We start from the raw sequence: 27,325 nt of genomic DNA on the forward strand, positions 1-27,325 counted from the left end.
ATTTAATGAGTTAGAAGACAATTTAAGTGCTTGAACGGCGTCAGAATTCAAAGTAATTTTCAGGTAAGTCTTTAAAAGAATTTTGTGAATTTTCTCTCGAAGATTATTTAGCAAAAATATGGTAGCTGCAGGTAGATTAAAAATTCCCAGAAGAAGCAACTATACTGGTTACCTGAAAGCACCCAAGTTCTTCTATTTAGTGGGCTTAGAGTGTAATAAAATGTTAAAAGATTTCTGTGCAAAAAGAACTACAGTGTTCTGGAGAACGAACGAATTAAATAAGTTTTGGCCTCTTCTATAGTATTTAATAATTAATCAATTAAATTAATAATTAATTAAACAGTTACATTATTAATTAAATTAATCAGTAGTTAAATATGTTAAATTTACGTAGAAGAGGCCAAAAAATACGTTTTAGCTCCGAAATGTTCTCTGAGACAATATGCAGAATAAATATCGTAATAATTAGACCACATTATTTAAATCTTTTATTTAAACACGAAATGGGGTCAAAATATACAAATGTTAATTTTCTTTAACAGAACTTCAAAGGATTTTCACAACGATCTGCTTAGAATCATGATTTTAGTTAATTAAAAATGAATAGTTCTCTGTTTAGCAATAAAATACTGATGAGGAATTCAATTTATTTAGAGGAGATTTATTGATTCATTTGTCTCAATAAATCGCCTCTTTCTGCATACAGCGTTCCAGAACACTCGAAAGTGTTTGATCAATAAATACAAAGTTTGCTTGCTAGTTTATGATTTGTCTACACTATTTCCACGTATCATAAAGATAAACTTCCATCTCAGTGGATATTTGCAGAGAAGAGTGGAAAACAGGAACTTCAGTGGCAAGAAGGAACATAATGAGCCAATCTCTGGATAATTCCTGGCATCAGCAACTCAACGTTCCCAGACGCTTCGAAGTTCCATGTAAGTTAAAGAAAAGCATGCAATGTAACGGAATTGAATGGGGCCCTTAAACAGTTCTTGAATTGCATCACAATTGCATTTTTTTTCTTATAAAATTCCATTTTTTTAAAAAATATCAAATGATTGATCGACACGTGTATGTAATCTATTATCTTGAGGTGAATGTATTTATTCCATATATTCTTATTCGTGAAGCCAATAATATTGATTTAATTTTTTATCGTTTTTTTTAGCTTATCAGTCTGTTTAAATTGTGAAGCAAATATTAAAAAAAAATAATAATAAAGAGAAAATTTCTTTCACGTTTTTTTCATACCATTACTTTATTTTATCTCGTGAGAAATATTATTTTTTGAGATGTTCAAAAAACCTCAAAAATCTCAATAGGATTCAAAAACAATTTTATTTTATTTTTTTTGAATTAAAATCTTGGAATTAAATTATTGCAATTTTTAATTCTAAATGAATTTATTTACTAATAACCCTACTGTGTAGATTGTGCATAAAATATCCTCAAATAGAAAAAAAAACATTGTTCTTTGAAAATTCGTCTCTTATTAATTAATCCGACGTTTTGAGTCGTATGTCCCCTTCCTCAGGTATTGATTATTTGGAGTTTTTCGATCACTGTCTCTTTTAACTTTCTGCAACAAAAACGGGAAGTATGCAATTGAGGACCAGTCGACAAATTTTCAACAGAATTTATCATTTTTAGCTGTGATTCTTTCTTCAAAGAAGCACAGCTTCTGTGTACACTCTAAAATGCAAAGTCGTCAGATCGGGCTCAAACTTGGGATGAGCACGAATTATGGTCCCTACATTCCAAAAAACGTTGGCGCCAAAAATTGTTCCGGCCGGCCGGCCGTCCGTCCGTCCGGAACCTTTCGCTTAATTACAAGAGAACGGTGATAGATAGAGACTTGCGGTCAACGGCAAAGTTCATATATCGGGTGGAAGACATCCGATTATGAGGTTAAATCCAACCCCCCACCCCCGCGTCCGCCATTTTGAATAACTGTCAAATTTTGTTTTCGCTATATCTCAGCCCCTGTAATAGCTAAAAATCTGAAATTTTTATATGTTGTAGGGGCCATCAAGACCTTTCAAACGATACCTCATTTTCGAAAATCGGCCAAGCCGTTTAGCCAATATGGCCGTCACAATTTTTCATCGAAAATCGGGCATAACTCGAGAACGGCTTGGCCGATTTTGATCAACTCGGGCTCAAATGAAAGATATTAACGAGCCCTACAACTGCTCGGAACATTTCAAGTTCAAAAAATGACCGCAAGTGGCGCTAAAATCGAAAACAAAATTTTCGATGAGTTTTCGATGAATATCTCGAACATCGCTTTATAGAATTGCTTCATATTTTGATATGTTATAGTTGGCTATAATATCTTTCATCATGCCAAAAATGAAGAAAATCTATGTAGCCGTTCCGGAGATATCGCGTTTTAAAGTTAACATGTCATATCTTGAGTTGCATAAGACCAACGCCCCGCGAAGCGGGGCGTTTTATATATACATATATAAAAGTAAAGTAAAATATATATAAATGCATAGATATACACATTATATATACATATAAAAATGCAAAGATAAATATTAAATAAAAATATAGCATGGATGGAACAGTATAAAGCGAAAGAACGGTAAGTAAAACTTACAGGCTGTGATTCTTTCTTTGTCAGTGAAATGTGAAGATGGCTGAAAATTGAGGATGAGCAAATTTTGAGGAGAGACTTACTCGTGAGCCGAATCACAGCCAACGCCCGCCACGATTAAGGCTTTCTTCAAAACTGCGCGTTGGCTGTGATTCGGCTCGCGAGTAAGTCTCTCCTCAAAATTTGCTCATCCTCAATTTTCAGCCATCTTCACATTTCACTGACAAAGAAAGAATCACAGCCTGTAAGTTTTACTTACCGTTCTTTCGCTTTATACTGTTCCATCCATGCTATATTTTACATGTAACGTAAAAAATATTTTTTATCACATCTTTTATTTAAAAAAATTTAATGTTTTTTTTCTTAAATTCTTTTCTTTTTTTATTATTGTTCTTCAAATGAAAATTTGATAATTCTTATTTCTTATCAAATTATCTAAATCGCGCAAAAAAGGAAAAACTCATGAGTTAAAGTTTGTCAGCATTAAATTTTCTACGTGACTTCTTGAACCTCTTAAAATCAATCGATTATTTTTTACTAAATTATTCAGATTTATTGTAAATTAATATATTTCTTTATTCTATCACAAAACACGACTTGTCTTACGGCAAAGTATTATTTCTGGTTTTATTTTCATAGGGCGTTACCCTCTTCTTCCAATAATGAGGAATCAATTGTTCGGTAGAGGTGTAACAATTTGTAAAATAAACAAATAACAAATAAGAACAAATATAATAATGAAATGTTAGTTTTCGCATCAAACGGCTGTCGATCCCTTATCAGCCATTTCGAATATTGCCACCCTGGCACCGTTTTATTTAAAGAAAAACAACTTATCGTCCATTTTATTGCCTCTAATTAAGACACCGTATCTCACTACAATTCCAAGAAATTGCTGTTTCTTTAATTATTTCCCTTAAACAATTTTTAATATTAAGCACATGCAGGTGTAGTGTGATAAGGTTATTACCCTCTCAATTTTGCTGGCAGTCGTTGTCACTTGAGTTAGAAAATATGTGAGGTACATACTTGAGTCGAATGCGTTGAATGAATGAGATATAAAATGTCGGCCAAGTGCTGAAAATTAATTTTAATTTTTTATTCGTCCTTTTCTGTACCAAATTAATTTGTTTTAGGCGCAAACATTACCTTACTATAGTATTTTCATAATGTAGTGAAACTAATTTTATAATACTTCGTCATTTACGAGAAAACGAGAAAAAAGGGCGGTCAGAATTGGGCGCCGGTCGCAATTGGGCCACGTTCCCCTATCAGTTAACAATGAGAGTTAAAGGGTAAAATAGGGGCTAAAGCTCTCACCTGTAAATTCTCATCTCACACAGATTTAAATTCAAGATATGGAGTTGAGCGTGAGGACATTCATCCGCAGTACCGCACAACGAGCACCGACTATGGCTGGCATGTTCCACCCCCACTGGATCCCCAGAGGTATGTACGTTGACGGTGGCAGGATGACAATGAAATTGCGAGGACAAATATTGAATTAAATCCAAAATTGTCGCGCAGGTACTTCCCGCTGAAGCAAACATTCACATCCCAACTATCAAAGAGTGGCATGTACCGAAACTACTCACTAAATACACAACTCGATGGCAGTTACATCCAATGAAGATTTTTCAAATCTTTATTTCTCCATTTTCTCTTTGGAACCCATATTAAGTTTTTTTTTCTTCATTTTAACAATTTTCACAACACATATTTATGTTTTTTTTTTCATTAGGGTAATTGTTAATTCTTTATTAACGGAATAAGGATTTTTTTTGTATTTATGCATAATTTATAATGTATACTGAATAGGTATTTTTTATGATAGGTATATAATAGTTTTTTGTAAGGAAAAATTGTATTTTTAACATCTTGAACAATCATAAATGTCCAAAGGTCTGCATTTCATTTTCACAAGTTCGCAAAATTTGTTGTTTTTTTTTAGTTGAAAGTACATGATTTTTTTTTTAAGAAAATGTATGATTTTATGATTAATATTTTTTTTGGTAATGTAAGTATTTTTTTTTATTTTTGCAATAAGCATTTAGTATGGTAACATTGATCAAATTATTTTAGGTGTTTTTTTTTATAATCTTAATCACTAAACATTGTTTTTTTTTCATTAACTTTAGAAGTGCAAGTAATACTTTTTCTATATTTTGTGAATTATATATTTTTTTCTCTAATGTAAGTTATATAGACTTGTGGATAATTAATATAAATAAAAAACAATCTCCAGTGTGTGCGCAAAATAAAATGCAATGTTCTTGATTTTTTTATCTCAAAATAAAAAGGATTTTCGTTGTAATTTTCTTCTTCAACTGAAATTTTAAAATTTTCAATTATCGCCAAAAAAATTAAATAATTTTTAAAAATAAATTTTTATCTATAATTTTAAGTAACATAATAATCATCTATTTGCAATTTATAATTACTTAATAATAATTTATTTCAGTGTGGAGTAAATCCTATATTTTCACATAATATATTTATAATATTTTTCGTAACAGTTTTTAAATATTTTTTTTTATCAATTTATCAAATATTCTTTTGTTGTGTTTTCATCAAACAGATAAAATATTCACCTATATTATATGGCTTATTTTATATTGTCTCATATGATATAATAATTGCTACTAAATGGTTTGAGATTTTTCTGGAAAAATTCATGAATTTTTTGTTTTCTAATTTTTTATTGCTATGTGAGATTTTCCAGAAAATTCTTAAACCTATTTTCTTTTCTTAACATCTCACATTTTTTTCTTTTAACTCTGACAAGAACATGAGTATATAAGTGATTAAAAAATGAGGCACAAATAAATGCAGTTTGAGGTCAAATAAAATATATCACTTAGAAAATTAAAGAAAAAAACAAATCTATTTTTTTTATTCATCATTACTAGGTGAGACAAGTTCACATCTTTTCGGTGGTATCATTCAGAGACTTGTTTCATTTTTTTTCTTTAAATTATTTCTTTCCATTTTCCCATTTTCCTTGAATATCATCTTTGGAAAAAGCAGTCCATTCAGTGATACGAATTTCCATTTATTCGACAAAAGCAAATTTTCTTCAAAGTTTTTTTTTGTTTTCAAATACAGAATATTTTCATTTTACATTGAATGCATTTTATAGGATTTTCATAGTTTTCAAATTACGAAGGAAAAGCGGAATAAAATTATCTTACAGTGGGAAAAAGGCATGGGGAAGGATTTTTATTTAAAAGTTATTTAATCTTGAGGTATCATCGAGATAGAGAAGATTTTTGAGTTTTCTTATCTTGTAAACTATTGTCATTCTCAGATATCCTTTTCCACCCAATACAAAAAGGATCTAAGCTCTTCCTAAATCTTAAACAGACTCGGAAATATTCTCATAAAAATCATTCTTTACAAACCAGTCTCATTGTGCGAGTTTTCTCAAGATGAAAACCTCAATGCGCTCCCAATTCGGTCAGGAATATTGCTTAAGACCTTCATCAGGTCCTTCAAGGGATGAATTTCTCTTAAAGGATCTCTGTAAGATTTTCTTTTCAATACTTCAGCAAATTTTCCTTAAACAAATACATTTTCCTTCTAAGATATCCTCACAAAAATACGTTTTACTTCAATTTTTCAAACCTCATGATGACCCAAAACCTTGCCCTTAAATGGCCTTTCCTCTTCTCCTTTTGAATGGTACTCTCCCACTGCCAATTTCTCAGAGTAAGAATGCGCCCATTTAGCGGAAACACTTTAAAAATATTTTTCCTTGCGTTTTGTAATTAATTAATTCATTGCAATGACCGTAATATTTAGAGGATATTACATTTTTTTTTATGCTGCTTCAATGCACATGAAACCCGGTATGTCTCGAGGCTGATAGGTTTAGCTAACAATAATGCAGGATTTAGGTTAAAGATTGTAACTTTCGCTTAATTTATAAGAGGATTAATAAGTAGGTTTTTTTTCTCTTTAATTAATACAATCTGACAGGTTAAATGAAGAAAAGGTTTACTTGAGATCATAATCATCATCACCACCGGCACCACTCCATTTGGATGTAACCGTCGTTGTGGTTGTTGTGGGTGCCTTTGGTGCTGTTGCCCCACCTGGGGTGTCAAAGTCCTGGAAAGCAGCATTCTGGATCCCTTCGTATGCCTTGGATGTAGGGTAGTCCATACTGCGGTCCGTTGAAAAGGATTTACTTTCATCGCGACGCGTAAAAATGTTATCAGACTCGGTGCTGCTCTGGCTTTCACGACTACTGTAGCTGTACTTGCTGATGTTGCGTGGAGCACCACCAAAAATTATCTCAGCATCCGTACTGCCAGAGCGGGAGAATCTCCCGGCTGTAGTGTACTGACTAATATCGGGCTTTGTGGTGCCAAAAATGAGTTCAGCATCGGATTTGACGCTTTCGGATCGACTGTACGACGGGACAGACTTCTTGAATGCTTCACTACGATTTGTTGGGATTGAAGTTGTTGGTGTTTTGTATTTGCTGTAATCCACTGTGGTGGTTGTCTCAACTGCGGTGGTTGTTGCAGTTGTTGTTGGTTCACTAACTGGTGGTATGTACCTTCCTGTTGTCTCATCCCTAACACCTTGTTGCTTATGGAAACGATCCTTTATGATGTCATCCAAAGTCTTCTCATCATCCTTTGGTGGTGCATCAGCTTTGGGTGCAGCTGCATACTGATACGTTGCACCCTTTGTAGCTGTGTTGTTGTGTGAATCTTATCAAATGGATTAACTCTTTCAAATGATGGACGCCTCGTATCATCCTGTGGTTCTGCTGCTGTAATATTTCGGGAAGGGCTAGCAGAAGGATTTGTACTGTAAGAAGAAACATTCGATGATGTGCGCGATAGCTCTGCACTGTTGCTGCCACTTGATGCTAATTTTCCTGAATCTGACACACTTCCAGTGTCAGTGACAATGGTTGTTCGTCCCATTTGAGACGTACTCGTGCTCACAATGCCATTGTCAGTTGATTTAGTTGGTGCAGTTGTGATGACTACATCGCCTTCATTTGCCCCACTGTAGAGGCTGCTACCGCCCTCACTTGTTGCCCTTCCTCTTTGTTGTTTCTTCTTAAATGCCAAATCCTACATATCACCGAATATCCCCGCAAATGTCTTTCGCAAATTTTTCATCGTATCCTCAGCATCCTCAACCACGGATGACTGCGACTGCGGACGTTGTCCAGCACGCGATGGAGCCGATGTTCCGGAAACATTGGATGTTTGGGATGTCTGAGAATCCCGACGACTTGCTGCTGAACTGAGTGTTGGTGCCTTCTCAGTTGGTTGATCGGGAATGTCGGAAGTGCTGCTGAGGCTCCCGTGGCGTGCAATTGATCCCACTCCGGGTGTCTGACGCTCGGGAATTGGTGGTGGAGCTCCCGGAGGTGCTGAACGTGTTCCCAACACACCACCAGCTGTCTCATCAGTTGGGCTACCGCCTGCACTTCCGCTACGAGATGAAATTGATGTACGAGATTGAGCCTTCGACATCCCCGGAGGACGACAGACATTCTGAAAATTTAATTTTTCTCTTCAGATCAGCTTTTGATCATTTTTAACAAAAAAGAAATTTTTTTGAAAAATCTGTTGATCTGATTTTGATAATTTTACGTATTTTGTGAAAGTTTTGAATATAAAATTTATTAAAAGTTGTTAAAAATTTTTCTCCATTAAAAAAAAAACCAAATAGACCACATTTTCAATAAATAAAATTAGAGAAGAAAGTTATTCAAATTTCTGCAATAATAGTAAAGATCATTTGAAAGAGAAAATTACCTGCATACGTCCCACAACTAAGTCTGCAATGTGCCGACGATCTTCTTCCTGGCTGTCGCCCATTAGTGGGAATGTACTATCTTGTGCACTCAAAATGAACTCCTTCCCATCTTTTGCAACACCCACCGACAACCCGCACACTTCCATACCACCAAAAAGTTCGGATATCTAAAAATAAATAAATTGTACAAGAATTAGCAATTATCCATGCATTTCCTCCTCAAATGAATTGCATTTAATTCCGTGTTTTTCATCAAACCTCCCCACTCCCAACTTCTTGGTGAATTTATGTATTATAAATCGCGGATTTGCAACATCAAATAAACACATTTTCTTTTTTGGACCACTTTTGAGTCAAAAAGCAAAATAGAAACGGCGCACATTCCATGAGTAATGGCAAATTCTCGGGATTTGCTTTGAAGGTATATTTTATTTTTATTCGTAAAACCATAAGAAAATATGCCAAAATGGGTTTGAAAATGAGTTTCCACTCCTTGTGTGCGATGAAAAATTCTCAACATACACCGAGAAAACTCATTCATTTTAATATGTAGGCGGTGCATGATTTAATGTGCATGGAATTAGGTTCATAAATAATGTAAATCAAGTAAATCAAGTAAAATTTCTTTATTGTTTTCTTGCAAATATACTATGTGTTCAATTTTTGTCATAAATTAATATTTTTTTAATATCGAACTTTGGGAAGTGCTTTTTTTAATGGAATTTTGTGAAGAAAAATTCGTAAACTTTCGTTTTTAAAAATTTTCTTCTATTCTTGTTAACCCTCCGTATGCCGCGAGAAGTAAATTAACGACCCAAGATCTGTACATATTTTTGTGTTACTACCCATTCTCAATAAAATCAATCATTTTGAAATATGTTTCCTGTATCAAGATTAAGAAGAAATTTCAGAATGAAAGTTCTTAAAAAAAATGCAAAAATTGGGGTTTTAAAATTGACGTAATGGTTAAACTTCTTTGCTTCTTTAGTCCTAATTTTCATGAATTTTCCATTTGTCTCCTATAAATACACCCACAATTTATGTTTTACTGCTCAATGTTAATTAAGAAAATGAAAATAAGAATTTCGAGTGGTTATAATACGAATATTCGTAAAAACTGAACTTCTTGAAAATTCTTTGTAAAAACTTTTTAAAAAATCACTAATAGCGTATTCAAAAATTAAATTTCTGTTGAAAAATAGTTAGAACGTATTAGAGTACACCAAGAAGTCAAGAAAAGCCTTATTTAGTCAAACTAATCTACATAATTTCTAAAAAAATGTCCAGGGTCGGTCATGTACCCCATGACCATGCTTACAAATGTTTCCCTTGGCCTACAGAGCGTTGAATAGTCATATTTTGTTAAAAATTTGGTATTTTTGATTTCTCTAAAATTGGAGTCTAAATTATAAATTAATTTTAAATACCTTTGTTTGATTTATTAAAAATTTTTCCTGTAGAGTTTTTCAAGCTAGACAAGCTTAGAAAAAAAATTCTTAACCGATCTCACGTGTTTCTGCTTCTTTTATGATCCTTATGCTTTGCAAATCAGCTCATAAAAATACCTAACCCTTCACTTTGTATTATTGTTAAAGAGTTCTTTCAATGCTCATCCTGTTTATTTCATTTTGAATATTCTTAAGAAAAAAAACGAACTTTCTTAAATTTGCAATTATAAGCATGGACGTTATTCGAGCAAACAGAAAGTAATATTTATTTGCTGGCAAAAGAATCACAACACAGCTATATGCCGCACTCATCGTCAACTGATTCAAAACTATGACGTATTATTCTTGGTATAGAATATGCGAAGACTGAAAGAGAATGTAAAAGAGATATGACGGATACATCATTCATCTCAATAAATTCCATCACTTGCAATTCAAAGCGTGCGTATGCTGCGTCACCTACATACAATAAGTCCGTAGATCAACTAATAATAGAATTGCGAGAATGTGACCAATACGCAATATTTGTATTATTTATTGAGTTGATGATTCTTAGGAAGGCTCGATCTTTTTCTTTTTTGCTTCATGACACTTTTGTGGCTTTGCAGACGCCGCTCTCTGTTCAGCTTTTGGTCAAATAAAACCTAAATTCCAGTTGATTTTTCTTCTTTAAAAAATTAGCTCATAAATGGAAATAATATTGCGTCATGGTGTATATATAGTGTGGCTCTGGGTGTGGGATGATGTCTCTTGAAGACACTCAGAGGCGCCATTTGAGATGCCGACAGTATTATGAGTGTGTGATACTAAAACTGCTTATTCAGACCATATAACGTGCTATATTGTGCTTACCTCATCGATCCAGTGTTTGTATCTATCGGTCATGGAAATTTGCTCCAGCATTGCTGATCCCTGATTTGTCTTCCAGTGACCGGAAATTGACTTACGCCTTTAAATTTTGAATTAATAAATATTTTAAAAAAATTATTCGTTATTTTAAGGAGCGCAAGGATACTCACATGAAAGCCTTGTAGTTGCCTCCAATCTTCTGAATGTGTATGTCAAACTTTGCATCAATGTATGGCTCCAGGGTGCAGTAGCACTGAGAATCCGATGAATTTCCTGAGCCGCAGAGTAGTCCTGCTGAATCCTGGAGTGCTGTCTGATTATCGAGACGCGCAGTTGCGGTCCCACCATGGCAGTGTCCTGCTTTTAGGACGCATGGAAATTTCTGCCAGCTGAACTGTAAGACACAGAAAAAAAGGAAATTTATGGAATAAGATCAAAGTATTAGAGAGACTTTGAGTTACTTGGAGAATTGCCAAAATTGCAATTGGTTTTGCAATGAAATATAGATGTTTGGATTTTCTCCGTGTGCGTTAAAAATACGTGATCTCGAGAAGGTCACACATAAAGACCTCTATGCTACTCATGAGCACAAGACCAGAATTGAAAAGAAATAAAAAGAGGTGCTAAGTGCTGCCTTTTAATTGTTATTCACAACATCAATAGGCAGCCCGTATGGGGCGGGTTATTTTGTGCGGACAGATGTGCCTGTCGCGGGTAAATGATTTTGATCTGCATAGACACCATGGAGTCACGAAACCCGCAGTGAAAACGCATCTGTTTTCACAACAGTTGAGATTTTTTTTATCGATCTGAAGAAATTATGCGATAACCACCCAAGAGAGCCACCGTTAACCATTTTACCATTCACGAGACGGTCTGAAAATGCCTGAAAATGTTTTCATGATAAGACATTTGTGTTCTTATAAACTTGCTTATAAACGAAATTCTCAGGCTGTGAGTAAAGTTCTTTCTCAGAATTCAACTCGCAAAAAAAGCTCTCAAATAATGTTATCGTTCACAAGTGATGACACGAAGAGTGAAAAGTGGAAAAGAGCTGAATTAGAAATTGAGGAGCTTATTCTGGCAAAAATATTTTCTTTTCTTTTCTTACAATTCGTGAGTTATAAGGTTTTTTGGCATTCTCACAAAAAAAAACTTATAAATTTGTAAGATCTAAAAAGTTTCACAGTTCAACTTTTAGAACACGTCGCGAGAAACATTTTTGCTATAATAGAAAAGAAAAGGTTTTGGTATTCCGGCCGAATTTTTTCTTATAACTTGTAAGAAAATCTTACAAAATCATATGTTTTATAAGGACCTGTCGAGGTGCTTTTTCAATCTTTTTGTGATTTTTGTGACCGCTAAAGCATGATTCATCGTCATAATAGGCAGCAATTAACTACTTTGACGGATATTTTACATGAATCTGAGTGTTTGGAATTGTTTTTTAACAAAATTTATTGTGAAATATGTGGAAAAAATCTGACCATTTTTTGTGAATTATGCCAACGAATGTCAATACTTTCCAGAGACTTGGCCTTGAGGAAGATGATTAGATTATGCATTCACACAGGCTGCATTGAAGATATTTAGTGTAGAATTAAAAGCAAAAAGATAGAGTATGGAAAGATGTTTTATTTAAGAATATTCTAGATTCGCGACATGGCCATTCTGTGGAGCTGGTACCTCCAATTTCTATTCTTTCACAAATGCTTCCAGCATCCCCGGACCGGATGGGATTCTGCTTATTAAACAAAAATTTCATGCTGCCTGGGAGTTGTCCGGGTATTCCTTCCCGGAATCCGTGGATGCCACAGATGTTCAAAAGCTCCGGATGATTCAATTTTTTTCCATGACAGTCTAGATAAAAAAATTAAGAAAAAACTCTTAATTCATCATGGAAAATGCAAAAATACTTTAAAAGGGTTAAATTTTTACCAAAAATCGAATAATCCATTGTGTTTTGTTGATAAATTCACTTAACTTTAACCTCATTTTATTTGTTTACATTAACTTTTTTCACTTCGTCTATCTTCGGTTTCACTTCGTTTGATAAAACTTAAATTTTAACAGCGACATCTGTTTTCCTGTTCTAATTTCGGAGGTTTGTGTATGTGTTACTATAAAAGAATGAAAAAGAAATTTTTGTGGGAATGCCAAATCTTACAAAATCCCTTGTAAGACGAAATAGATAGAAAAGAAAATATTTTTGCCAGAATAAGCTCCTGAGTTGTTCAACAAAAGATAAATATTTTCATTTCCCTTCTCAGAAAGCATCAGCTCACGAAAAAGTTCTATTATTAGATCCACGTGAAATTTAATTCACCTCCACAAGATTTTATTTTTGCACTTAATTCTCAGAAATTCAATTTTTTTAAAGAAGTCTTTTATGATTTAAGAAAAATATATCTATCTACAAATGTTGTGGGAGAAAAATTAATGTGTCAAGGTCATATGGAGGTAGAATGTAGAATTTTGGGATAAGAAAACCTTCTACGGATGATTTTGTTTATTTTTGTAATTTCTATTTAGGGAAATCTTAGAAATGGAACAGAAATTCTAAAACAAACGAAGTAAAGTAAAAAAGATAAATTTCCTTTTTTTTGTACTCTTGATAATTTAAATCATAAAAACGTGATAAAAGAGTATCGTAAAAAATAAGAGGTTTGTACACATACTCCGATTCGTTACATAATATGGATAATTATATATAGCAATATGTACGTTTGCTAGGTTGGATTTTTCTTTTAATATATCGTTAAGACACGTTTCTTCGAATATTTTCTTATTTTTTATCAAAGTAAAGGATGATTTTTTTTACGATTTTCGGTCATGTAAAGAAGTTTATTCGTTTCTTTTTTTTTTTGAAATATCTTGTAGAACATAAGAAAACAAAAAAAAGAACAAGAAATTTTTTTTATTCAACAAAACTATTGCTAGATTTAAGGGAATTGTTGATCATTGACTTTTATGAAGTATACAAACTAATTGTGTAAACAAAAAAAAGTGAAGTATTAGTTGGAAATTGATACCAAGAGTAATTAAAGTAATATTAGATCAATTTATCAGTTTCCGCCACTATTTTCCGCGATATATGTACACAAGATATTTATAAAGATTGTTCGGTTCAGAAAATATATTTTTGTATGAGTCTCTATGAAAGATTTTTATTTGGAAAATTGCTGGAAATGAATCTTAAGATGAATAAAATATTCGGAAAAATAAGATTAAGTGCTAAGTTTTTCTTGTCTTAATAATAAAGTGGTCAAGTTACCCCATCTTTCCCTAATCTCTATGATTTCTCTCTATCAGTCTGTGTTTACAGAAAGTGTTTTTCATGGAAATTGTAATGTCTGCAACCACCGTATTAGTGGAAAATCATTTTTACCGATCTCCCAGCCATAATCGCTTTTATCTTGGGTATACGAAGTGCGAAAAGAGATTGCTTGTATATTCACGTATACCTACATAAAGAATATATAGATTCATATTGCGATCGAGGCAAAAAGCGACTAAATAAATTTACATTTTGTTCACCATAAGTCCCCTCGTGGTTCCCTCCCAGCCACCTTCACGAAGCTTCATATACTTATAAGAGTGCGGTGAGAGAACATCATTTTCAGTTTGTGGCAGTAAGTTAAGCGGTTAACATCGTACACGCGTTGTGTATTGCAAGTCCCCCCCTTTCGCATGGATGTTTGGTGATAATTCATTGTGAAAATTTATGTGAAGGAACAACATAAAAGTGTCTTGGGTGACTTCATAAAAAATATAAGTACATAATACTAAAGCTAGAGGAGACATTACAAGTGAACCTTTCTCGGTGGTGACCTAAAAGTGAAAAAGTTAATTGAATTGCGAGTAAACAGCAAAATCTCCAGCACAAAACAACGTCTTATTTTAAGGATAATCCGTTGAAGTTTTTTCAGTGAGGTGAGAATATTTTTTTTTAAAACGAAATCAAACACATTTCATACCTTATTAGGTAACGAAGTAATGTGAAATGTACATACATAATTTTGCTATCACAGCATTGCAAGAATGACTTTATTGACTGAACGTCGCGCAATGTGACGCTGAAATGGAAACCCTTGGCCTTTTATGGAAAGAATAAAGTTTTATATGCGGAAAATCAGTCACATGCTAAATTTATTATGTTGTGTACATAATATTTTAAGGAATTGACTATCTTGAAGGGTTCCCTTGTATGGAGATAAAGCTTCGCCAAATAAAATTCTAACACATTCATGTTTTGCAGAGTTTATAGGTCAAAGTGTTCTAGCTCAGAATAAAATAAATTCTTCAATGAAATTAATTCCAGCAGTGTAAAGATTTTTTTTATAGATAACGTGCTTGTGGTTGTTTCTTGAGGATAAAATTACTAGAACATTTAAATTGAATCAATCCTATTGTTAATACGTAATCACACCCGCATTAAATGCAATCTGCATTTAATCAAGCTCAAAAGAACTACATACTCTCTGTAGAGATAAGACATGCAATTCATCTTAATTATATTGATGAATCAGTACGTTTCTTGGGCTTTCTTACAAACCCCCCAAGAGGAGACCGCATTTCTGCATTATCGTTTAAACAAATAATTCGTGAAATAAAGTCTTGTGCAATGTGCGCTCATATAAAACTATAGCACTATATAATGAGAACACATTTCTTCAATATATTATTTCTTAATAGTAATATGCAAAGTGGTGTAAGAAGGAAAAAAAATGTGCAATATATTCTTGTAAAATGTTGTGTTTTCAATTTTCTCACAGACGGAAAATCCCTTCAGGCAGTGACTTTACGCGCGTCTACATTGAATGAACTTTCTTGCAAATTAGATGATGTATAATTAAATTATCAAGGAAGTCAGGTTGAATTAATTTTAAACATGATAATTACAATTCTTACACAGAATTCTTAATCTTTCCACGCATTGGTTGTTTTGTGTGTAAAACATGCTTGTAAAATGCATCAATAATAAAACACTTGCACCCATATTTAGAAAAGTGAAAGTGGGTTTCTTGAAATTGAGAAGGAAAATAATATTTGAAGGCTTCTTTGGGTGATTCCATCAATGGATGCGTGTAAATAAATGGCACTTTGGATAGGTTATACAAAAATAACAAAAACTTTTTTTTCTACAACAATGTTGTCTTCGTAAATATCGTTAATAGTATTTTCTTTCTGCATTTTTCCCCGTCAATGGGATATAAAACGAATTGGTGTTGAGAATGTCGCGTCTGTGGGTGTTCTTAAACCATTTAAATGGCTTTCTCAAAAACCATTTTCCACGTAATGTGTGAGAATATGTGGAAAGTTAAAAAGCGTAGATTTAAGACACGCGGGAATATTCTATTTTTGGTCCAGCAGCGATTTTTTTCCCAAGAAAAATATTTTATTCAAATTGATGTAAAAATAAATATGTTGCGTTGTAAACATGAGATTTGCTTACAATACAGTGATAATTTTCATTTTTATTTAAATTAACAAACCATTTTGTAGGTATTGATTTATTTATTAAATTAAATGCGTTAGTTTGTTTCAATAAAAAAACATTGGTTTCCAATTAATTCCATTGAAAATATTCTCATTCCAATTCAAACAAATTGAATGTTTTTCAATCAATAAATTTTCTCCATATTTGAATTTGTTTGGAAAACTCTCTGGAGAATTCATTGCCAATGGGGAAATCAAAGTGAAAAGAATCATAAAAAGAAAACTTTTTTTCACAAACGTGGTGAAAATATAAACTTTTTCAAAGGCATTAAAATTCTTTTAAAATAAATAAAAAAATTGTTCAAATAAACAAGTCATTAGAACGCTAGAAAAGTCGAAAGAAAAATAAAATAAAATAAATATTGAAGATAGGAAACCCCAGAGAATTGTCTTTAATTGTCTTTAAAAATCAATATTCTTTGCAATTTAAAAGCTGCAACATTGCACATCGACTCATCATAATTCCAGTTCAGGATACTATGTATAGAATGAATCCGGGTTGTTAATTTAATTTCATTAAAATTGTTATTCATCAAGATTGCAATAAATACAAATTTCAGAAAAAAAACCCACAGTCTTTCACACCTTTTTTCGTGAGTGAATGAATGCTAAAAGAAGGATGCTAATTGACGAATTTTGATTGCATCAAGATAAAGTAAAAACCGCAGAGAAAATAAATTTATTGCACTTTCAGTGAATAACAAATTAGTAATGTGTCAAGAAAGAATACAATCTCAATAACAAATACATTGGTAAGCTAACCACTTACAGAGGGAATAATTAATGTTGTGTAATAATTTGAGCGGAGTATTGCAGAGAAAATAAAATATAATTTTTCTCGAAAGAGATTTTCTACTTTCAACAATTGTCGGAAAAATATGTAAATTTTGCGATAATTTCAACTTATTTTAAGAAATCATAAAAAGCTTTAAATCGATTCATTAAAAGGTTTTAAAAGATGGTCGTTTTAGAGATTCTTAAAGTTTTCCTTTTAATCAAAACTAATTAAGGAAAATCAGAGTATTTAAAAACAGCATTTTACTTTATCTTTGAAAATGGAACTCCAAGGATATAAAATCAGGACTCAAATGTCTTATTGATACTCAATAACTGTATTTGTACGAAACCTTTGCCTAATCTTTGACTCATTTTTTTTTTACATAATCTGCACGACAAAATAGCTAAAGCAACCGCAATTTATATCCAACTCAAAAAGATGATTTTTAAACTGGTCTTCTGTAAAAAAAAATCTCAGGGATTTTTTAAATGTTATGTAAAAGCGGGGTTTTTATTTGTGGCATTTGTGGTTTATTGTATTTTTTTATTTTCTTCTTATTAAACATTTCTTAAGAAATAACAGTTCATTAAAAGAAAGAAGAATTTTATCAATCAGTTTCAATTGAATATTCGGAAAGTTATCAAGAAATTTATAACTTATCCCCAAAGAGCCCAATAATTTGCGCCAATTTGAACACTGCACTGTCTGGGACGACTCTTCTGACATAATACACTTCATTTCCTTTTGGTGCTTTATCACAACAATATAAATAAGTTAATGTGAATCATTTTGCGCATTGAGAACACCCGCAAGCTCATCGTGCAATTTCTCCAAAGAAGCCTTTTAATTTATTCATGTGAATCACCAATCAATTTATGTGATCTATTGAAATTCTAAGTAATAAATTTTCACAGAAATATCAATGAATATGATCTCTTCTAGTACCTACTATTTCCTATATTGTAGTGTTATGTATGAGGCCATGATAGAGAGTTTTGTACTAAATTGTGGCAATGAAAGCCTCTTTGAGATGTTACACATAGATTTATTGATTCATTCAAATGCTATTTCCCATGTTAGTGATACCATTTAAATATTACTATACAGAGATTTTCCAATAACAACAACAAAAAGGTGTGTGAGAAACCTCAAATCGTAAATTCATCTCTCTGCTTCCTTTTCTATACATTAAGATCTCTTTTTTAAGTAACCGCAAATACCACAAACTCATCGCAAAAGACGGCATCTTACATTATTTTTTTTTAAATATATTTTTTCAGATTAAAAAAAATTCGTACCGAGATGGACAAAACAGTCATATTTTGCTTTATTGCCGTCTTTGGGGTACTCTTGCTGTCTGCATCAACAGATGCTTGCTCATGTGCACTTGAGCATACACAGACCAAAATATGCAATTCGGAATTCTGTATGTATATATGGGGAATTATGCCAAAAGATGCAATATTTTTTAAATAAACATTTTTCTGCATTTTCAGCGATTATTGCTCGTGTTTTGGGACGATATGTGCGACCGGTAAATAGGCAAATTGTCTACAAACTACAAATCTTAAAGATATACAAAGTGAGTTTTTTTTAATTTTAAGAGATAATTCTAAATGAAAAATTAATCTCGATTTTACTCAATTTTTCCTTGACATTTCAATCTTCATTAATCCCTCAAATTGTCTGAAAAATCTGTTAAATTATCTCCTAACTTTTCATTCCATTTTTTTTTTCAATTTATAGCAAATTAATATTAAGAGTTTTTTTTCCTTTAAAATTTAGATGAAGGATAGTGAGCCACATCCCCTCAAAATTCGGCGAATAGTAACATCTTCACAGGACTCAACGTGCATGGTTGACCTTAAACCAGGTCGAACGTATGCTATTGCAGCTAGGAGCACCCATATCACACTTTGCGATTTCGTGCAGGAGTACAAAAAATTAACAGTAGTGGAACGTCGTGGAATTGCCAGCACATACAGCAAAGGCTGTGAATGCGATGTAAGTTACCTACATACATATATATATTAACTACATAGTTCGGGTTTTTTTGTACAAAAAGCATTTGCGTCAATGATTTCTGTTCCTTTCTTATACGAGAACTGAAAGAAATGATCAATAGAGCACTGATGCATATGCTTCATGCATAAAACGGAAAAATAGATACAATAGGGGCGTGGCTAATGCATTTCTGAACAAATCGTTCCCTACTTTTACTTGATAATTTCCCTGTAAAAATTTTAATTCTTTTAGCTTCAATGTTTTGTGATTTTTTGCAATTTTCTCTGTTTCAAAAATATTATGAGGGCTTTAAAATGAATAAACTCCTTTCCCTAGAATTTTTTTTTAAACAATAAAGTCTCCAAAAATAGCATTTCGGCGAAGAGATTATGCTTCAAAATTTGTTATAAAATTATTTTCTTTGTCAACAGATTAAGCCCTGCTTCACAAATGATTGCCCCCCAATGGAGGGAACATGCAATTGGTCTTATATGTCTCCATGTGAAACAAACTACGGCGTATGCACCCCGTCACGGGGAAAACTCACACCCGATGGAAAACCCACAAAATGTCACTGGAAAAGGAGTTCCCCCTACATGAGTTGCATAATGATGCCGTAAAAGGAATATTTCGTAATACTTTATGAGATTTCTGTGGTTTTCTCACAATTTAGCACCAAATCAACCAGCACAGTATGTAACAAATATTTATTTAAATACAGAGAATATTTTATAATAAAAAAAATATATTTAATACTTCGCGAAATGTAAAAGAAGAGAAATAATCCAAAATAGGATTTGTAACTTATTTATGTGCTTTTTATGCGCAAACAAATGGAAAGCTTTCGCTTCATAGAACAATGAGATTTTGCTTAGCTTTGGGACTTTTTTTTTGTTCCTAAAATTCTCTGAAGGAAGGAAATTGTGTTTTGACTTTTTTATGCTTTCTTCTTTATCGAATGTTTCTGAGAATTCTTTGCAGTCATCTGGAAATCTTTTCCTATTTCCCGATAATTTTGTCTGCGATTCAAATCTTATTTAAAAGATAAAAAAAAACATTTAAAATTAAAAGTTTAAATTTAAATTAAAATGCCTTTGAAAATTATTTTCCTTTCCTTGTAATTTAATTGTAGAAAGTATTTTTGTAATGTTAGCAGTTAATACCACACATAATTATTTAAGTACAAACATTTAGCACTTTGTACGTGCTGAAATTTTGTAAGCACTTTGTGTACTTTCTTAATATATTTTTTAAAGAACCTGCGACTTGACAATAAAGTTTTAATTTAATGTTCTACCACAATTAAAGTGAATAAACTTACCAATTCACGAGGATTAGGGAAGAAAGTCTGCTCAATCAACGGAAAGATGTCACGTCCCAGTCGCTTTTGCAGCTGAAGGAGATGAGCAAAGACCCACGGTTTGTCCTAGCATGTGTTTTGTTTTCCAGGAATAAATAAGAATTAAAAGAGAAAATTTGTTAGAATCTCTTCCGGAATAAACAAATCATGTTTTCAAGTTGTTTTGAAAATTATTTTTTCACGATTAATTGAGATAATAAATTGAGCAAAACAAGAGGTATGAAGCTTGCGGAATTGAAAATTCTGAGGCTACCAAGCAAATGCCAATCTCAATAGCACTTGGCAAGTTGTTCGGTTGCTTTAGAATTTGCAATCATTATAAGAAGAAGCTGGCATGAATAAGATGATGTAGATGCAACATAGCATTGTGGTGCAAGGAGTACATAGCGGTTTAAAAATCATATTCACCCTGTGAGGATTTTTTTTCTTAATAAAAGTTTGATTCTTACCTGGAATTGGTAGAGAGACGAAAGAGAATTAATGCTGGGAACATTTCCGTACTTTAGCCCAAGGAGCGTGGATCTATTGTCACGGGAACCATCTCTCGGCGGTTGACGCACCAACACGAAATCGGGTTTAAAAGATCGTGCAACTTTGGTGCCACCACGCACCACCGCCATGGTGACAACAGTACCCGTCTCAACGTTTGCAGTTAGAGAGATTTCCCGGAATTCCGCTTGTTCCACGCGAATGTCATAGTCCCCGTGAAGGCGCTTCCCGCGGAAGTACTTGGACCAGTCGGTATTTTGGTCATCGAGAACAAGAAGGGTCAGACAGCGGTCTTTGTTGAAAGCAGGACGAGTTGCACTCGAGACTGCAGCTCCAATGATCGATGCACCCTGATCGCGAGCAGCCCCTGTGAGGCTCTGCACCCGTTGGAGAAGGCTCTCGCGAGACTTGGCAGGGCTCGATGGGGCACTAGTCCCACGGGCTGGGCCCTTCCCGAAGCTCAACGACAGCTCAGGTGCATTCGCCCCGGCTGCAATTGGCGGACCCCCAGCAGTTCCCGGAGCTGAAAATTGATTTTTTTCGTCATTTTATTTGATTTTATTTTCTCTTTAAGGAAAATTTGGCTCAACTGCAATTATTTTATTAAGAATCTCAAGAGCTGACTGATTTTCCCCTGAATTGAAAAAAGGTGTTAATAAGGCTATAAAAAAAAGATAAAAGAAAATTCTCCCACCCTCGTTAAATTGTATAAATTTCCAATAAATTGATAAAATGAGGCATTAAATTTCCAAACATTTAATTTGAAAATAGGGAGATTTCCTTTCAAAAGCTCCTCCTTCGGGTGTGGATAAAAGGAAATCTAATTTCAAGGTAGCAGTCGAGAGATATGCGGAACTGACATTTAGAGGGATACACAAAGCTCCTCTCCCAGAGCTTTGGAATTCGAATTATTCCGAAATAAGCCTCACCTGGGGGTGGTGGAATGTTGGGTGGTCCACCAGTCGGGAGTGGCTGCTGCTGCAGTGGCGCAGGCCGGGCGCCGGGTGTACCATCATCTTTGACCTCTCCTCCATCCTCGCACTCGGAAGAAAGGTCTCCCGAGGAGAATCTGCAATGAGAATTTTCGGTGTAACGACTTTTTTTTTGGCTAAAACTTTTGGAGCGCACAGAGTACAAAATAATGACGGAATGTGAATTGTGTTGGAAAATAGCTTTTGTGTTGTGTTTAGAGGGTGTATTGTGTGTGTGGTTAGGCAAGGAGAAAACTTTCAAAAGTTCCCCGGAAGTGCTATATATGTATGTATGAAGAAGATTGTTTAAGAATTTAGGAACTCCAATCTAAGAAATACTGTGATCAAATATTACGTTAATAATTTAATTATGTGTAGAGATTTTCTCATATACAGTGTCGAGAAAAATAATAGGACCACCAATATAGGTTTTAAATGTACCCTTGACTTCAATCGCCAATATCTCAGGCTGTGGGGGACAGATTTTGAAAAGTGGCATAGATTCGGAAAGCTACATTCATCCCCTTTCCAACGATGGTAGATTTTCGAAAATCGGCCCATCCGTTCAGTTTTGGTAGATGATTGAACAGAAAGTGGCATTTTTAGTATGGGTCTACTTGAACGACTGTCAAAAATCAGCCCCTCAACCGATTTTGATCACCCCGGCAGTTTTGGACAGGGGAAGAATGTAGCTTTCAGAGTTTTTTGAAATTTTGAAAATCGGACACCCAGAAAAAAAGTTAGACGGGTTTTTGTGAGTGGTCCTATTTCAATAATTTGAGGGTGAAATTACACAAAGTTTCATAACAAGTTTTTGTAAATTTTTATTTTTTTAAGTGCTTATTTGAATTTAATTGAGTAAAGTTAAAAGGCTTATAGCTTGCGAAAATAAATTTTTCATAAAAAAAAATAAAAATTTGTTATGAAACTTTGTGTAAATTAGGAAGCATTTTAACCCTTAAATTATTGAAATAGGACCACTCACAAAAACCCGTCTAACTTTTTTTCTGGGTGTCCGATTTTCAAAATTTCAAAAAACTCTGAAAGCTACATTCTTCCCCTGTCCAAAACTGCCGGGGTGATCAAAATCGGTTGAGGGGTTGATTTTTGACAGTCGTTCAAGTAGACCCATACCAAAAATGCCACTTTCTGTTCAATCATCTGCCAAAACTGAACGGATGGGCCGATTTTCGAAAATCTACCATCTTTGGAAAGGGGATGAATGTAGCTTTCCGAATCTATGCCACTTTTCAAAATCTGTCCCCCACAGCCTGAGATATTGGCGATTGAAGTCAAGGGTACATTTAAAACCTATATTGGTGGTCCTATTATTTTTCTCGGCACTGTATGTATATGGAGCGTGTATGGTAGGTAATGTATGCGGGTGAGAGTTTGTGTGTCTTTATATTTAATTATTATCATTATTATGGTCTCCCTCGGAAGCGAACAAAAAATAAACAAACAAAAAATGATAAAATTAGGTGGGTATGTTTCTTTCAAGAGGATAACAGTAAAATAAATTATCTTCTATGTGGTTTATTATGTATATTGAATCACTGACTCATTAGTCAGAACTGTAAACGATATTGTTGATTTAATTGCGTTATGAGCTGTGAACAAACACTACTAAATTATTCGTCGTCTCTCGCATAGAATTTTATTGCACATTATGAAATTTTATATCATAAATAAAATTTGCTGGTTAAATTCGAAAGAGAATTTTCGAATTTCTTTCCACGCAGCATATTTGTTTATAAACTTTCTCATTTTCCGATTAATTTTTCTCCTTTTTCAGGGAATATTTTATTAAAGTATTTTTTTTTTTTTTGCTAAGAATAGTAGCACTTGTTGAACATTTAGTGCAAGGATAAATCAATGATTTATTGTTAGATTACCACCCCAAAAATGCTCGTAAGATTATATACCGATTAACATTATATACATACAATTGTATACAGTCGCTTTGGGGTTCAACTTTGATGACGACATCATCAAAGCTGCGTTCGGGTTGACGACACTCCTCCTCCTTTTTTCGCAGATAAACGAGGAAATTTGATATTTGCCGCAAGGATGGCATATTCGGGTGGGGATTTTGGCTGAGAATGTGATAAATATCACTTGCTCTCTGCACATTATTTCTGTACATCAATGTTATTTCTTCCTTCACAAGTGGTGGCATCCCTATCCCCGGTGCACCAATGTCTGAATGGGTGTGATCACTATCTGTTCTGTACAGATGCACCCTATTGGATCTGTTTTCATAGAGCAAATGAACTTCTTGTGCACACTGCGTACCCCGACGCTTTGCTCGATTGCAACGAAAATACTTCTTTGCACCCTCAGATGTGTTATTCTTAAAGCGATAGCTCCAACATCCTTCCTCCTTCAATTTATATTCTGCATCTTCAGCACATTCATAAGTTGTCTCTTTCACCCAATTCTTCTGCACTGAATTCCTCATTCGTGGACGTTCCTGTGTAATTATCGTCTGTGGCTCATACAGAAAATCGCTTATGCTTGGAATATTGGATGCATCGAAGCTAAAATAAAGATATTTAATTGCAAAAATTAGTTACTTTTTTTTTTAAATAGAAGTCACGATGTTTTTTATACCCTTCGTGGTTTGATTCGTCAGACGATGAATCCAATATTTCAATTTTAATTGGTTGATCGGGTTGATCCTGTTCAACATTTTGGGAAGCCTGTGATGTACTGGGTTCATTGTACCACAATCCCTGCTGCATTTGTTCCTTATTGCTCTGATACTCCTGCACGATGCTACTATGCGTATGCTCGCGGTCAGTACGATACAAATGGACACGTTGAGAATTCTTCTCGAAGAATAGATAAATTTCCTGGGCACACTGCTTTCCACGTGTTCGCGTTAAGTTGCAGCGAAAATAGTTCTTAAATCCATCAGATGTGGTATTGCTGAACCTAAAGCCCCAACATCCTTCATTCCTTATGTAGTTTAGGGCTTCCTGTTCACACGAAAATATCGCTTCCTGTACCCAATTTCGATGAATCTTCTTCCCCCTGCCCGCTACTACTTGATTGTTCTCATAGTCTAGCTCTGCTGATTCATCCTCCGAACAATCCTCTTGTTGATCATGCACATCAAAAGGTCCATCAATAGACTCGGCTTTTATGATTGCAAGATTAGGCATTGGGGCCATTTGGGGCATTGTCGACGTACTCGGGGTTTCATTTGCAAAACTCCTGGGAACAACTCTCGGTGTGAGTGGCGGTGGTTGTCTCGGAGTTGCAACTTCTGCTCGTTTATTGCCCGTATAATGTGTATGTTCGCGGTTAGTTCTGAACAAGTGCACTTCGTGCGAACTACTATCTAGCATCAAATGCAGCTCCTGCGCACATTTCTTCCGCCTTCTCTTTCCAAATTTGCACTCATAGTATTTCTTAATTCCTTCACAGGTGTGATTCTTAAATCGATACGACCAGCAACCTTCCTCATAAACTGCTCTTTCAGCTTCAGCAAGATTTGGGAATGTTCTTTCCTTCACCCAATCCTTGTAGGAGCGCTTCTTGGGTTTTGGTGCTCCTCTTTCATTATTCTCGATATCAATGGCGGCATAGCTACTGCATAATAATACGCCATATGAGTTTAATAATACTCAACAGTAATCATTGTTAGTAGAGACCATGTTGAAAATTATGGGTACACGAATTCAGTATAATGCGCAGTTGATGTAATTTATTTCGTTCGATCAGTTGAGCATTCAGTGAGACATTGCCCTTTGACTGAGCATAAAAAAATTAAGGGACTGACTGTTAATACAATTGACTATTGACTATAAATTAGTATCAGAGTCTTATCAGTACCGATTAGGTTATTTTTAAACACATTTATTTTTAATCAAATTAATTAGTTGGTATACCACAATCGTGGCATACCAAGTATTGTAAGATTGGTATCCTAATACTGAAATAAGGTAAAATATCGTGTTCGTAATGCTACATCGATAAAGTTCCCGGCTCTTGATATTTTACAGCGATACTTTTCAAGTCAGTAACCAATATTCCTAGACCTCTTAGCTAGAACTTCTGACTCCCAATAAAAAAGAAAGAAAAAGGAAATATTCCAAAAATAATTCTAGACAGAGTATCAGGACCAGTTTTCCGATGATCTAAGTCCTAATATGGTTGAACGTTATGGTTCCAATGAGAATGTTCCATAAAGAATTAATCAACTAACTCAGTTTGCGAATATTCCACCACTAGAGGGCCTAGTTCTGGGTAATAGATCTACTTTTGAATATTTGGCTTCAAACAGTAGAAGAAAACTCATGCATTTGTGCAAATTGACCCTAGAGTTCTAGAATTTGTCTCATTTTCCTCTCAGATACATTAGTCATGACCAGAGATTTTTAAAAAGAATTTTCTGTTGTGACTGGGTCAGACTATAAATAAAAAGCATAAAAAGCTTTTTGTAAAGTTTTTTTTTAAAGTTATTATATCTAACGTTAAAAAACTTAATTCGAAAACTGGCTTTTTGAAGTTTAAACTACCTACTAAATCTTACGGTTATGTATCATACATATGGCTGAAAAATTATTTTGTAACAGAATTTCTCTAATTTTCTTGATGAGTAAAATAAACGGAACATACAGACCCAAAACATTTAAAAAAAAAATTAATTTAAGAAATCTATATTGGTCAGTAACTCCATTCTCCTTCGCAGATTTACATCATGAGAAGCGAAAGTAGAATTAATGTTTCCATAAGTTTCAACATGGTTTTTATGTTGCTGCGCTTTACCCATCGAATGTGTGCGACTCCTCGATATTATCATTTCTTGACAGACTGGCGCTCAATGGCCCGTGTGTTGGCGCATAAATACTGAATACAGTATCTTCACCACGAGCAGAACGACTACTTATTCTCTTAGATGATGATGAATTGTACGCACCATCCCAGTGTCTCTTCATCATTCACTGCAGATTTAACAAAATCACTCAAATTAATTTCATCAAACACAACTCACAACACCAGGTGTTTCACTTCTGAAAGTATCCGCAAAACTGAGAGCATAGCCGTTCCGAACAGTACACTAATAAACTGACAGAGTTGTACTGGGAGCGTAAGCGAGTCAACCCCTAAAATAGAATTTCATATAAAGCACCAACTGCATACATTGGCTTCTTCGGTACGCACACACGGAGACACTCGGTGAGAAGTTATATTTCTTACTTCCCTTAATTCTCTTTCGCGGCACTGGTTACTATCTGAAGTCGCACAAATACTGCTAAAACTGGTTTTTTATTAGTCGCACGGTCGATTTCATCTACAGCGCATTATGTGCTCGAACTGCATGCTCGTGAACTCTCGTCACCTTCGGTATCGGTGGTTACCATGGAGACGCACAGTACTGAGCATTCAGTCATTTCCTACATGCTAAAAGGTTGTCGTTCTTACAGTTCTGAGTAAAAAGTCACTGACAATGCGAGCAGTATGTGTTGAAAATTATGCGGCAAGCTATTGCGGATTTTATATGATGAGTTTTATAATGAAAAAATG

At 34.1% G+C, this 27,325-nt stretch overlaps 3 protein-coding genes across 4 annotated transcripts; 2 read left to right on the forward strand and 1 right to left on the reverse strand.

The window, feature by feature from the left end:
- The first annotated feature begins 765 nt into the window (after positions 1-765).
- LOC129793497 (uncharacterized) lies at positions 766-4,577 on the forward strand. The gene is made up of 3 exons (XM_055833594.1): positions 766-938; positions 3,949-4,054; positions 4,133-4,577. Exons 1-3 carry the CDS (start codon positions 872-874, stop codon positions 4,233-4,235), a joined length of 276 nt encoding a protein of 91 aa, XP_055689569.1. The 5' UTR covers positions 766-871; the 3' UTR covers positions 4,236-4,577.
- LOC129793483 (uncharacterized) lies at positions 4,216-26,970 on the reverse strand. The gene is made up of 10 exons (XM_055833561.1): positions 26,567-26,970; positions 24,404-25,387; positions 23,737-24,330; positions 21,749-21,888; positions 20,780-21,342; positions 20,292-20,396; positions 10,860-11,083; positions 10,693-10,789; positions 8,392-8,559; positions 4,216-8,127 (listed from the first exon to the last, which is right to left on the reverse strand). The coding sequence occupies exons 1-10, from the start codon at positions 26,737-26,739 to the stop codon at positions 7,699-7,701; spliced, it is 3,477 nt and encodes a 1,158-aa protein (XP_055689536.1). The 5' UTR covers positions 26,740-26,970; the 3' UTR covers positions 4,216-7,698.
- Positions 14,299-20,247, forward strand: LOC129793488 (tissue inhibitor of metalloproteinase). 2 transcript variants are annotated; one of them, XM_055833585.1, is made up of 6 exons: positions 14,299-14,622; positions 15,465-15,562; positions 18,247-18,392; positions 18,463-18,548; positions 18,752-18,970; positions 19,402-20,247. In XM_055833585.1, exons 3-6 carry the CDS (start codon positions 18,269-18,271, stop codon positions 19,588-19,590), a joined length of 618 nt encoding a protein of 205 aa, XP_055689560.1. In that variant the 5' UTR covers positions 14,299-14,622; positions 15,465-15,562; positions 18,247-18,268; the 3' UTR covers positions 19,591-20,247. The 2 variants fall into 2 exon arrangements, with proteins under 2 accessions (XP_055689560.1, XP_055689551.1); XM_055833576.1 differs by lacking the exon at positions 15,465-15,562 and having other exon boundaries at positions 14,300-14,622.
- Positions 26,971-27,325: the final 355 nt, after the last annotated feature.

The sequence above is a fragment of the Lutzomyia longipalpis genome, chromosome 1 (assembly GCF_024334085.1).
Source record: "Lutzomyia longipalpis isolate SR_M1_2022 chromosome 1, ASM2433408v1".
Classification (NCBI taxonomy): Eukaryota; Metazoa; Arthropoda; class Insecta; order Diptera; family Psychodidae; genus Lutzomyia; species Lutzomyia longipalpis.

Coding starts and splice junctions, on each gene's coding strand:
- LOC129793497 (XM_055833594.1), top strand. CDS start 872: ATGAGCCAATCTCTGGATAATTCCTGGCATCAGCAACTCAACGTTCCC. Junction 939..3,948: donor CAGACGCTTCGAAGTTCCAT/GTAAGTTAAAGA, acceptor CATCTCACACAG/ATTTAAATTCAAGATATGGA. Junction 4,055..4,132: donor CCCCCACTGGATCCCCAGAG/GTATGTACGTTG, acceptor ATTGTCGCGCAG/GTACTTCCCGCTGAAGCAAA.
- LOC129793488 (XM_055833585.1), top strand. CDS start 18,269: ATGGACAAAACAGTCATATTTTGCTTTATTGCCGTCTTTGGGGTACTC. Junction 18,393..18,462: donor AATATGCAATTCGGAATTCT/GTATGTATATAT, acceptor CTGCATTTTCAG/CGATTATTGCTCGTGTTTTG. Junction 18,971..19,401: donor GCAAAGGCTGTGAATGCGAT/GTAAGTTACCTA, acceptor CTTTGTCAACAG/ATTAAGCCCTGCTTCACAAA.
- LOC129793483 (XM_055833561.1), bottom strand. CDS start 26,739: ATGATGAAGAGACACTGGGATGGTGCGTACAATTCATCATCATCTAAG. Junction 24,331..24,403: donor GACGAATCAAACCACGAAGG/GTATAAAAAACA, acceptor TCTTTATTTTAG/CTTCGATGCATCCAATATTC. Junction 21,343..21,748: donor CAACATTCCACCACCCCCAG/GTGAGGCTTATT, acceptor ATCAATTTTCAG/CTCCGGGAACTGCTGGGGGT.